We start from the raw sequence: 12929 nt of genomic DNA on the forward strand, positions 1-12929 counted from the left end.
TGTTGATCGGAAGGGAAGACTCCCCCTCCGACCAAGTCCCCTGAGCGGACAGAACGCCCAGAACTCCACCCCAGCCCGACAGGCTGGCATCCGTGGTGATCACCGTCCACGAGATCGGACGAAACGACTTGCCCCCGGACACCAACGGGGACTGGAGCCACCACAGAAGGTTTTCCCTGGTGCGAAGACTCAACGAGATTTGAAGATCCAGAGATTGAGGTCGCCCGTCCCACCTGGACAGGATCTCCGCTTGGAGACTCCGCGTGTGAAACTGTGCGAAAGGAATCGCCTCGAAGGCCGAGACCATCAATCCCAGACATCTCATACACGTCCGCAGAGACGAGTTCGGAACGTTCCTGAGGGACCTGACTTCCTCCCGGAGAGTCCTGAGTTTGTCTTCCGGCAGGAAGACCTTCGCCTGCACCGAGTCCAGTATCATTCCCAGATAGGGGAGACGAACCGACGGACTCAGTGTCGACTTTGGAAAATTTATCGTCCAACCAAACTCCTGCAGAGTTTGCTTTGTGACAGACAGGTCCTCCTCCAGACCCTGTCTGGTCGCAGACCGAACCAGAATGTCGTCCAGATACCCCAGGACAGAAATGCCCTGGGCCCCCAATAATGCCAGAACCGGTGCAAGCACCTTGGTGAAGACCCGCGGAGCCGAGGCGAGACCAAAGGGCAACGCCACGAACTGGTAGTGATCCTCCGCAATGGCAAAACGAAGGTACCTCTGATGACCCTCGAATATGGGGATGTGAAGGTACGCATCCTTCAAATCGATGGAGGCCATGAATTCCCCCGGAACCAGGGCAGCCACCACCGACCGCAGGGATTCCATACGGAACTTGCGAACCCGCACAGAGCGGTTCAGAGCCTTCAAGTCCAGAATCGGACGAACCTTGCCCTCCTTTCTGGGCACGGTGAACAGATTGGAATAAAACCCCCGAAACCTGTCCCGATGAGGCACCGGGACCACCACTCCCTGAGCCCTCAGGTCCCGCACCGCCAGGTGCAGATCCCGCAGGCGCTCTGGAGACAGTTGAAGATTTGAGGGAAAAAATCTGCTCTCCGGCCGAGAGAGAAACTCGATCTTGTAACCAGATCGAACGATTTCCAGAACCCATCTGTCCCGCACACGGGCCAACCAGGGCTGAAGAAAACCGAGCAAGCGTCCCCCCACCCCAAAACTGGGTGAGGGCGCCCCTTCAGGCCGAACTGTTATGGGCTGCAGGTCCGGATTGGCCGGACTTCTGTTTCCCAGACCAGGGCTTCTTCTGAGAGCCTTGACCTTTGAACGGTTTGCCCTTGTAGTGCGGCCGAAAGGCACGAAAGGACCCCTGAGGGGGCCGAAAATTTGCATGCTTCTTCCCAGAAGCCCCCTTAGCCTTGGGGAAATGGGGCAAGAGAGTGCTCTTACCCCCGGTGATCCCCTTAATAAACACATCCAGGGACTCCCCAAAAAGGCGAGACCCATCATAAGGCAGATTGGCTAAGGTCTTACGTGAAGATTGGTCCACCGACCAACATTTTAACCAAACCAGGCGGCGAGACAACACCGCCACGCTGTGCACACGTGCAGCCAACGGAATCAAGTCCAGGTCCGCATCACACAGATACATGACACCCTGGTGGATCTGATCCACCATATCCAGGGTCGCCGCCGAGGCCGAATCGGCCACTAGGACGCGCCTAAGCATCTGCGTCCAACTTGCGATCGCCTGGGCCGCCATGAGAGAAGCAAACAGAGCCTTAAGCATTGAACCCGTAACAGAATAAGTATGACGGGCAAGAGACTCCAGTCTCCTATCCGTGGCATCACGGAAAACAGGGGAACCCTCTGCAGGAATCGCAGTGGCTTTGTTCAAAACCGCAATTGCATGATCCACTGGCGGAGGCACACACCACCGTTCATCAGTGGCAGGCGAAAAAGGATAACGCAGCTTGAATTTACTTGGTACCGCAAAAGGTTTGCGCAGATCGCGCCATTGATCCTTAACGGCGCGCTGAAAATCAGCATTGCAGGGAAAAACCTGCGGCGTCCTGCGTTTTCTCTGCGTCCCATAAGCCGCCAAGGCAGCGGGGGGACACACTTCGTCCTGCAAACGCAGCGTTTGCTTAATGGAAGCAATCAACTCATCCATGATTGCAAGCTCTTCAGGCGAGCCAGGGGGAGAATTATCGACCCCCTCAACTTCAGCCTCCACCTCAGACCCCACTAGATCAAGAGAGGAGCGGGACCCCGATAAGGAGGTCCCTGCCAGAACAGCCCCATCACCTTCACCCTCAGAATCAGAGGACAGAGCAACTCTGGGCCGTTTAGTAGATTGAGCAGCCACCAGCATTTGCACCTGAGCAGCAAGGCCAGCCACAATAGTGGCTAAATCCCCCCCTGGGGGGGAAACAGCGGTCCCCTGGCTTTCCACCAATACTGTAGGAAATTTGCCCTCCTGAGAATCCATTGCCCCTGTAATGCCAGACAACCAAGGGTTAACTGCCCCTTTTTTGCAAGCGCAGCCCACCGCACCACACTCAAGCACAATGAGACCCCCACAGGGAATATGCAAACTGAACACAGGCAATGGATAGCAAGAACAGAAGGATAAAACCTGAGGAGACCCTCGCCGCTGCTGCTGCCTCGATCGGTGTTCCTGGAAAGAGGAAGTGATGCTGCCAGGGCGCTCTATGTAAGCCTATGGAGGCTACAAGAAAATGGCCGCCATGCATGTAAACCATGCGGCCGGAGCGGGTGCAGGCAAAATGGCGTCGTTTGGCGCCGAAAAACGCCGCTCCACAGTGCATTAAAACACATATTACAATCCAATATAAGGATACATGTTAGATCGCCGCAGCGATCGCTGTATATGCCCAAACATGCCAAGAAAAAAACATGCCCCACAGCACACAGCTCTCACACTGCCCAGCCTGACACACACAGTGCCATACAGCTCCCCCCCCCCTTGCAGCCCACAGCATGCAGCCGAGAGATAGGGAGACAAGCAGTGTGAATAGAGGCAGGTTACACAGTCCCAGACTGACACCCCCCCAGACAGACAGGTCCCCACATAAATACACTTACCTCACATGGCGTGGGGGACCCGCACAGGCGAACAAGCCGCTGCACATGAGGCAGGGAGAGTCGCAATTCAAGACGCACAAAATGGGGGTTAAGAAACCGCACAGCGTCCAGTGAGGTAGCCACCTCACCAATCATCCCTGCACCGAACAGGGATGGGTCGTTCACTATGCCAGGAGCGTTACCTGGCTGAACGCTCGATGGCAGACTGGGAAGCCACTGACCCACGACCTGCGACCAGGGGGATCAGCCCGAGACCCAGTCCGCATGATCCTCTTCGTCCGAAGAACTAACTAACGCTGACAAAATAACAGCTATTAAAAAGGTAGAGAGAAAAACTCAAACAAAATATTAAAAAGAAGAAAGAGTCTGGGACAGAAAGTCCCAGCACAGAAAGAGCCAGCCACTCCTGACAAGCTAGACATTAAAACTGAGATATGGTTGCAGGAAGTAGGAGGGTATTGACTGAGGGGACCACCCCTTGAGGGTGGGATATGTTAAAGCTTTATTGTTAACATATTCTGTTGCCTAGCTACTCCTTCGGAGCAAAGTCTAATACCCCATATGTGACGAATATGAAGAGGCGGCGACTGTCGGAGGACGTAAGAGAAATAGAGATTTGTTCTGTGTATGATGAGCTGTGGTAGTACCATTGCGGTTAACCCCAGACTTAACTGTTTAGTAGGATGCAAGTCTGCAATATTCAGATATTGAAAGTCCAATAAAATTGGGCATACACGTTAAGTTGTTGTTTAGTTTTCAATTACTTACATATGTTTGTTTGAATTATACAAATACGCTTTCTGCTTTGAAGTACAGAATACAGTACAAAGTTAAATTACATTTTGTTTTCCTAGTACACAAGTATTCGAAGCAAGGTGTGAGCCTGGTATATAGTTCTGCACTAACCCTATTGTTTTAAGTGTTGAGCATAGTTAACTTTTTTCCTGCTAAAGTAAATGTTATGGTGCTTGCACTAATCGATATGCTAGCCTGTAATATGCTGCACAACAGATTTATAATTAAACATGTCAGGGGTTTGGGTTTCCTGTGTCAGGTTTAGAGTTGTTAAGTATGGTGATACATTTTTGAATAGCATCTGTTCCTCTTGTCCTTTACTCTTTGCCATAAATTACTTAAAAAAAAAAAAAAAAGGAAGAATCTACTATCAGTGTTACCGTCATCAATGGATTTTGAAAAGTTAATCAAAAGTGCACATAGTCCCCTCAGACATCCAGCTACCACTGACAGCTTTGGCTCTCTAGTAGACGAAGTCATCTATGAAAAAGACAGAGAAATCGGGGAACATGTTATTTTTAGACGTAAAGTGATCAGAAAAGTTGCATCTTTTTTGCTAAAATAACAAACATGGCATATTTACCTGCTCTGTGCACTGATTTTGCAGCCAGCAGACCCAAAAAAGTACAGCCAATGCTCAGAAAAGAGAACCCATGACTGACAGTCACCAGCTCTCTGCTCATGTAACACTGAGAACTGAGCGATCAAAGGTCTTTGATTGCTCAGTTCTCAATCTTAGAGCCAACGAGGGACAGATGCAGCAGAGCAATGCTGCATCCACGTATGTATGTATGATTTCAAAGACAAAGAAAATCTAAACTTCCCTTTTAAGCCTCCTCTTCTGGGTTCCTCTGCTTGCGGTCTGTTTCTGCTCTTCTCTGAATGCTCCCATAGCATTATGCTTGCTATGGGGACACTTGTGCAGGTTCAATCCAAAGCCACACTGTGTGCGTCTATTGACACTCAGTGCAGCTCAGCTCTGCCCCCCACTCCTTCCTCACAGAATTTGATTGACAGCACCAGGAAACAATGGCTCCAGCTGCTGCAGAGTCTCCTGTGAGAGAGGAGAGATTGGGCTCTGGTAAGTATTTCAGGGAGAGTTGGGGGAAGATGGAAAGGTTTTTTTATTTTAATGCAAAGAAAAAAAGGATTAAAAAAAAAAAAAACCTTACCTTTACACCCACTTTATGAAAAAGTTCACAATAATAATAAAAACAATAGCAACAAAATATATAAACTTACCTTTTCACCCACTTTATTAGAAAGTTCATAATAATAACAACAAAAAATCCAAAATAACAATCTAGCATATTCTGGGCAAAGGAGTAAAAGGCTCAATCCACAAAACCATAATGACTGTCATCAGTCACAAAGATCTTTATTTTTAGCAATAAGAACTGATAACATGACTGATGATAAAAAACAGCGATGGTAAATCACACAAAAACGATTCCACACAAGTAAATCTCATCATAGCGTTAATGATACATATTCAGAAAATAATACAAGTGTGCTACAGTCAGAACTTTTTTTTTTCTTTAAATACCTGTAAAAGGGACCAGCCTGACGTGATCTAGCAGGACTTAAAGAGGAGTACCACCTCTCCGGTTACTTTCGCTTATATGCTTCATACACCCCTCTGGTTCCACATTTGGCACATTTCGGGGGGTTGGGGGGAACGGGTACCTGTTTTTGACAGGTACTTTTCCCTAATTTCGGGAGACAGCGTCACAGCGCTGTCCCTCGCCCTTCTTCTTCCTCCACTGCCAGTCCAATTACAAAGCGCAGCACAGGGGGCGGATCTCCTCTTTAAAGTGTTACTAAACCCAGGACCCTGCAGTCACTATATCTGGTCTCCCACAGTACACAGAACATAGAAATGCAATTATTTTAGTAAATATAAATGGCTAAATACCTTTTCTCATCAGCAGTTAGAGTAGTCTTGTGGCTTTTATCAGTGTCCAGCCAAGCACTGGTTAAAGCTTGTAGGAGTTTTCTGACTGTCCTATGAGACAGCAAGACCCCTGACCCTCTGTCTGGACAGTGCTAAATGGCTCTGTGCTGATCCCATGCATCCTCCCAAGAAAAAAAAAAAGGTGACCAACAGGCCAACGCAGCCAGCTCCAACATCCTGCTTGCAGAAGTAATAGCCACCAAGAAGGCCACCTTCTGTGACAAAGTAAGCAGAGGAAGTTCACGAAAATTTTCAAAAGGCGGTTTTTGAAGAACCAACAGTACCAGATTGAGGTCCCAAAGAGGTACCAGGGACCTTACCGGAGAAGCTAAGTGGCAAACCCCCTGGACAAAAGTGTGAACCAAGGAATTTGCAGCCAACGACCATTAAAAAAAAAAAAAAAAAGATTGCCAAGACGGAAATCTGATGGTGCCCGAGCCAAACGCTGATCTACACCCTGTTGTAGAAACTCCAGCAGACAGGACACCAAAAAGAAACGGGGAGAAACCCCCCTAGACTCTCACCAATGTACGCCCTCCAAACTCAATGATAAATCTTCCTAGAAGTAGATTTTCTAGCTTTTAACAGTGTAGGAATCACTGAATCCGACAACCCTCTGTCCTTCAGTACCTGGCTTTCAATTGCCAGGCCATTAGAATCCAGCGACCATAAAGCAGGATGGAAGATCGGTCCTTGAGACAAAAGATCTTCTCTAAGAGGGAGTCTCTAAGGAGAATCGGCTACCGGCCTTACGAGGCCTGCCTACAAAGACCGGCGAGGCCAGTCCGAAGCCACCAGAATGACTGGAATTCCCTTCTGCCTCGATTCTGTGCAGAAGTCTCAGCAGAAGTTGTAGTGGAGGAAATCAGATGATACTGACCCCAAGGTGCCAGCAGAGCGTCAGCCAAAGGATCCCGAGATCCTGCCACAAACCTCTGAACCTTCAGGTTGAGATGAGAGGCCAACAGGTCCACATCGGGAGTCCCCCACTGGAGACACAGTTGTTGAAACACTTCCGGATGAAGAGACCATTCGCCCGCCTCCCAACGCCTGTCAACTGAGGTAGTCCGCCTGCCAATATTCCACCCCTGGAATGTGCAAAGCAGAGAGGGCTGGAACAAGTAGTTCTGCCCACATTAGAATTCCAGCTACTTCTGTGGCTGCTAGGGCACTTTCGGTGCCCCCTTGATGACTGACATATGCCACAGTTGTGGCATTGTCCGATTGAATCCTTACCGGGCACCTCTGCAGACGATCTGTCCACAGGGACAGGAAAAGCCTGATCGTCCAAATTTCCAGGATGTTGATCGGCAGATTCAACTCCTCCCTAGTCCAAACCCATTGAGCTGAATTTGTGCCCAAGACACCTCCCCATCTGGACAGGCTTATATCCGTGGAAACCACTGTCCAGTACAGGGGGAGAAAGGACTTCCCTCTGTCTAAGCGCCGGGGAATGGAGCCACCTCATCAATGATCCCCTCACACCCCAGCTCAACAGGATCAGATTGTCTAGGAATTGAGGATTCTTGTCCCATTTGGGAAGAATCTCCTTTTGCAGAGGCCTGGTATGGAACTGAGCAAACGGAACAGCCTCGAAGGTGGAGACCATCAAGCCCAGCACTTGCAAGCAAGTCCTAAGAGACGACCGACGTTTGGATAATAGGTGCCAAATAGCATGCTGCAACTTCAGCAGTTTCGCTTTCGGAAGAAAAACCCTGGCTAAGGCTGAATCCAGAGTCAGGCCTAGGTGTAGTTTAGGTTGTTGGACAAAGTCAGAGCTGATTTCTGAAAATTCAGTTTCTACCCGAACTCCTGCAGAGTTCGCACAGTGATGTCCAGATAGTCTTAAGACAGATGGAGACTCTGCTCGCATAAGGAGGTCATCCAGGTACCCCAGTACCGGGATCCCCTTCTGCCAGAGCAAAGCTAACACCAGGGTCAACATTTCCGTGAACCCCCGAGGAGCTGAAGCGAGACCAAAAGGGTAACGCCACAAATTCATAATGCTCCTCTCCCAGGGCAAAGCGAAGAAAACGCTGGTGCCCGACATATATTGGGATATGAAGGTAAGTGTCCTTGATATCGTTAAGAGGCCAGAAGCTTTGCTCATTCCGATAAGGTCTGGGAGACCAAGGTGATGGCAAACACCAGCCTCAAAGTTGAACCTGCCAGGGTGAAGAGGTATCGGATCAGAGCCTCAGCTCTTTTGTCCACAGGATCTTTAAAAGACGGGCAATCCTCCACCCAAAGAAGCATGGCTTTATTCAATCTGGAAACCTGAGAATCCACCACTGGTGGAACTGTCAGTTTCTTTAAAAGGGGCTCTTCAAATGGATACCTCCTAGCGAAATGCTTAGGTATCCCATGCGTTTCGAGGATCCCTACTGACTTGCGATAATCTCGTCGAAATAGGCAGGAAAGGGGAACACCTTAGTCACCTTGGATGGTCTGCAGGTACCAAATTGCACCGGCGCAGCCGACGCAGCATTAGCTGTGTGCTTCAAGTTCCAAAGTTTCCCTCACTGATACAATCAGTCCCTCCAGAAGCACCTTTTCATGTGCTGCTGTAGTGGAAGAGGATTCATCTTCACTGTCAGAGCACTCAGGGTGCGAAGATGCAGACTCATTGGGTTGACTCGCATCCACAGCGGGGGGGGGGCTTCTTGCTAGGCCGATTTTGAAGGGCCATATCAACTGTGGACACTAGGGACTGCAGGAGCGCCGTTATGGCTGCCAGGGCAGACTGAGATCCAGAGAGTACCGCAGCTTCTGAGAGTGGGTCAGGTGCTAACACATGCTCCAGGGACTTCATGGTAAACCCAGGGACCACCCCCAATAACTGAAAAGAATCCCCCCCACCGCTGCAGCAGTGGTACTACAGGTCCAAGCGCACCAGTGGCGCTGCTATAGCAAAAGAGGGAGCTGCAGACCCACAGGGACTCACCACCGACTTAAGGAAGGACACAGAGCGTCACGCTGCTTGCCATGCAGCGATTCAGAGAGGAAGAGGAAGTGCAGTAACTGCCACTCGAGGCTCACCGCCACATCACCTCTCCACAGGCTACAAGAAAATGGCCACCGCATTGACTTCAATGGGAGACTTCAAAAACATGGCCGCCGGACTACACAAACATGGCTGCCAAAAGCCCAGAACAGCCATCCATAGGAAAATAGTGGCACTACGCGATGCCGCGTGACACCCAGGACCCCCAACAGCCCCTCAGGTACCAATTTTGCATTAAAAGATCACCAAAGAAAATACAAAAAACAGAGCTACCTTTCTAATATCACTTTTGATTATTTTACAAAAAGAAACCCCTCCAAACTGATTTCATTTGCAATATCATCTTGATGACAATGTTCAAGAAATGGTAAATTATGCATAACATTTTTAAAAATATGGTAATAAGGCAATACCTGTGTTTTTAATTCTCCCAAATAAGCTCTGAACAGTTTCTCAGAATTGTCCACCATTTCACTAGGCTGCACTTCTCCCAAAACTCCTAGAATCTCATAGACTTTCTCTAGAACTTAAAAAGCAAAACAGTAATACATGTTTATTTGGTATCTAGACCTCTGACAGATCTATGCTTGACAAGATATCATCAAGATCATATAAAAATGACAGTGGAATTCAGAAACTGTCCTCATTATCTAACCACTTGTAGTTCTAATTTAAGGTATACACAGAGGCATCAAAACAGAACAACGAGAAGGTAAAGACAGAAGAGGGTTTGGGTGCACCATGCCTCTCTTGCATCTCCATTGCTAAGCCGTTTTCTGTACTATGCAAACTGACAGCCAAGTCCTGCAGATTACATATTAAGAATAGCTGTCCCTTTGTAATTAGTGAAGCCCCCGTCAGTGTGCCAGCAGTTTGCTCTGTATCAGGTGTATTGTATTGTAATAGCTATCAAAGTGCCTGCTCCTTTGACTACACAGAGGGTGTTTTGCAGGCATTTGGGTACACTGCAGGATTCCCAGGACAGTCCAATTCTGCTCTATATTTATTGATGTGTAAAAGTTAGTGTTGTAGCCTCAATTCATCAACTACCATTAAATCCATGTCTCTGATGTTCTTTGACAGATACAGCTCCTCATCTTCATGACTTTATGGGTATACTGCCCCCTACAGGAGTAGGACACTAGGCAGACAAACTTGACTACGTATTTCTAACTCTCACATATTTAATTATTTATTAATATGTATTAATATTATTTATTAATATTAGATTGCACTTTACCTTACTCACCTTTTTCCAGTGGCGCGTGGAAATATACTAGTATATTTTGCACCATAAACTTGACTAGGCCTATGAGGCAGTCCCAGGAGGTATACTCCCACTATCTGCTATAGGTATTCACTTTTGTTACAAGCAGTGTCAGAAGAAAAAAATAAATAAAAAAAACTCCATAGAGGGGTGGGTGCTGTGTCCCTCAATGAACATCAGAGAAATTGATTTTAAATTAAGTCAAAAATCCCATTTTCTCTTTCATTCATTGACCGACACACCTCCTCATCTTCATGACTATATTGGATGTCCCAAAGCAGTGTCAAACATGAGGGGTGTGAACAGTAAGAAAAACCCTTCCCCAAGGCTAAACATAGCCAACCAGGTAACATGGAGCTCAACTATCAACAACTGGAGCTCACCTGAAAAAATATAAAATACCCACAAAGAGGACAATCCTCTAAACAGCAGCCTGCAAAACCATTCGGCCGAAGGAAGCATCTGAAGATCCCAACACATCCACCTTATAAAACTTTGTGAACCTGTGCACAGACGACCAGGTGGCCGCCTTGCAAACCTGCATTACCAATGCCTGATGATGGAAGGCCCAGGAGGCACTAAGTGCCCGAGTAAAGTTCGCCTTAACAGAGAAAGGAGGAACCTGACACTTAATGGAATAAGCCCGAACCCCAGTCTGTCCGATCCATCTGGAAATGGTCGTACCTTTGGGATGTAAAGGTAGGCGTCCTTGATGTCGATGGAGGCAAGGAAATCCCCCTGATTTAGGGACAACACTACCGTGCAAATGGATTACAAAGCAGTTTAGCGCTTTGGAGGTCCAGAACTGGACGCACCTTGCCTTCCTTCCTGGGAACTGTAAACAGGTTTGAGTAAAAACCTTGAAAACGTTCCGATGTGAGAACCTGAACAATTGCCCTTGAAGTAACAAGTTTTGCACTGCCCCATAGAGTTTCCTAAGCGATCTGGGGATAAGTGCGGGTTGGAAGGGAAGAATCTTTCTGGGAGGATACGATCGAAACTCGATATTGTAGCCAGAGCGAATTAATTTGTGGACCCACTTGTCCTGGATCAGGGAGGTCCACGGATCCGTAAACCAGCAAATACATCCCCCCACCTCAGAAACGTGTGAGGGAACCCCTTCATGTGGAAGTCTTGTCCGCCGGTCTGGAAGAACCCGCTCGGGGCTTGCCAGACAAAGACCTCTTAGAATCCCCAGTGGAGGCCCTGAAGGGCTTAGATCCGTGAACCAAAAAGAAAGGACCCCTATCTGCGACGGGACTCCTTACCCTTGGAAAGCTAAGGAAGAAGAGTTCTCTTTCCCCGTGAGGCCTTTGATGATGTCATCCAAGGAACCTACAAACAAGCAATCCCTCACAAATAGAATATCAGATGAGGCCTTCTTAACCACTTACCGCATACTAACGTAGGTCTACGTCGGTAAACTTTGCGGTAGTGTACCGGGATGATGCCTCTAGCTAGAGACACCATCCCGGTACCGTGGTTTGAAGCCGACGGTTGGCTTTCCGTCGGTACCGACCGATGCGGCTCGGGAGCAGCTCGATCGGTACCCGGGGGGCCGGAGGGGACGCTCCCCCCCCCCCCCTCCCGCCGCCTTCCGTGGCTTTGCTCGGGGCTCCCGTCCCACCGGGAGCCCCGAGCACCCAGCCGGCGCGTCCGCCGGCTGGATGGAGTCCCGATGAATGCCGGAAATAGCATCGATCGGGTCTCCGTTGACGTAACCCGGAGGCGGCGTCCATGAAGTCACTTCCGGGTTACTGTGCTGCAAAAGGCGGCAAATTTGAAAATCGGCTGTATGCAAAAACGCCGTTTTTGGCGTTTTGCATACAGGGAAGTGTAGTGGAGGGGTCTAGGGTTTTAGACCCTCGATCCCTCCATAAAGTGTACCTGTCACACATATTGCTGTCACAAGGGATGTTTACATTGCTTGTGACAGCAATAAAAGTTATCAGATTTTTTATTTTTTTTTTAAACTGTAATAAAGTTAAAAAAATAAATGAGAAAAAAAAAAAAAAAATTTAGCCGCCCCCGTCACCGTTCGCTCACAAAAAAAAACGTATCCGCAAGTCGAGCCGCAAATGAAATCGCTGTTCAAACCACACATGTGAGGTATCGCCGCGATCGCCAGAGCGTGAGCAATAATTTTAAAAAAAGAGCTACACTCTAACTCTAAACTGGTAACCGTTAAATAAATTGAAAGCGTCGCAGATTGAGATCTCTATTGACCGTAGTTTGTCGCCATCCCACGGGGAGTGCAATTTTAAACTGTAACATGTTGGGTATCTATTTACTCGGCGTGACATGTTCTTTCACAATATACAAAAAAAATGGGCTAACTTTACTGTTTAGTATTTTTTAAATGCAGTGAAATGTGATTTTTCAAAATTTTTCCAAAAAAATAGCGCTTTAAAGACTGCTGCGCAAATACCGCGTGAAAAAAATTATTGCAATGACCGACATTTTATTCTCCAGAGTCTTTGCTAAAATAATATATATAATGTTTGGGGGTTCTAAGTAGTTTTCTAGGAAAAAATACTGGTTTTAACGTGTGAACAAAAAGTGTCCAAAATAGGGCTGGGGCTTAAGTGGTTAAGCCTAGTACACACCCAACGAATTTCCGCCGACCGGTCGTCCATCTTTTGTCCAGAGTGGTTTTTTGTTGGTTGGAATGTGCTCTAGACTGCGCGCGAATTTTGTCGACCAACAGAATTCTACTTCAGAAGTGATGTCATGTGTTGGTTTGCTTTCTTTGTGTTCTTTCTTCTCTGAGCATGCCCAGTCTTGCTCATAGGATTTTTCCCTGTTGAAATCTGTACTGACTGCACGAAAA

The 12929-nt window shown here is 47.9% G+C and overlaps 1 protein-coding gene across 1 annotated transcript in view; it reads right to left on the minus strand.

Annotated features, from left to right (window-relative positions):
• Positions 1-12929, minus strand: part of PRKDC (protein kinase, DNA-activated, catalytic subunit) — a 1165045-nt gene that overhangs the window by 1047754 nt on the left and 104362 nt on the right. Inside the window, exons 6-7 of the mRNA XM_082258689.1 lie at positions 9246-9358; positions 4255-4354 (exon numbers count right to left, since the gene is read on the minus strand). Coding sequence (XP_082114815.1) covers positions 4255-4354; positions 9246-9358 — 213 coding nt within the window. The remainder of the gene's footprint in view (positions 1-4254; positions 4355-9245; positions 9359-12929) is intronic.

Source organism: Pelophylax lessonae (assembly GCF_965119305.1).
Source record: "Pelophylax lessonae genome assembly, chromosome: 5".
NCBI classification, from domain to species: Eukaryota; Metazoa; Chordata; class Amphibia; order Anura; family Ranidae; genus Pelophylax; species Pelophylax lessonae.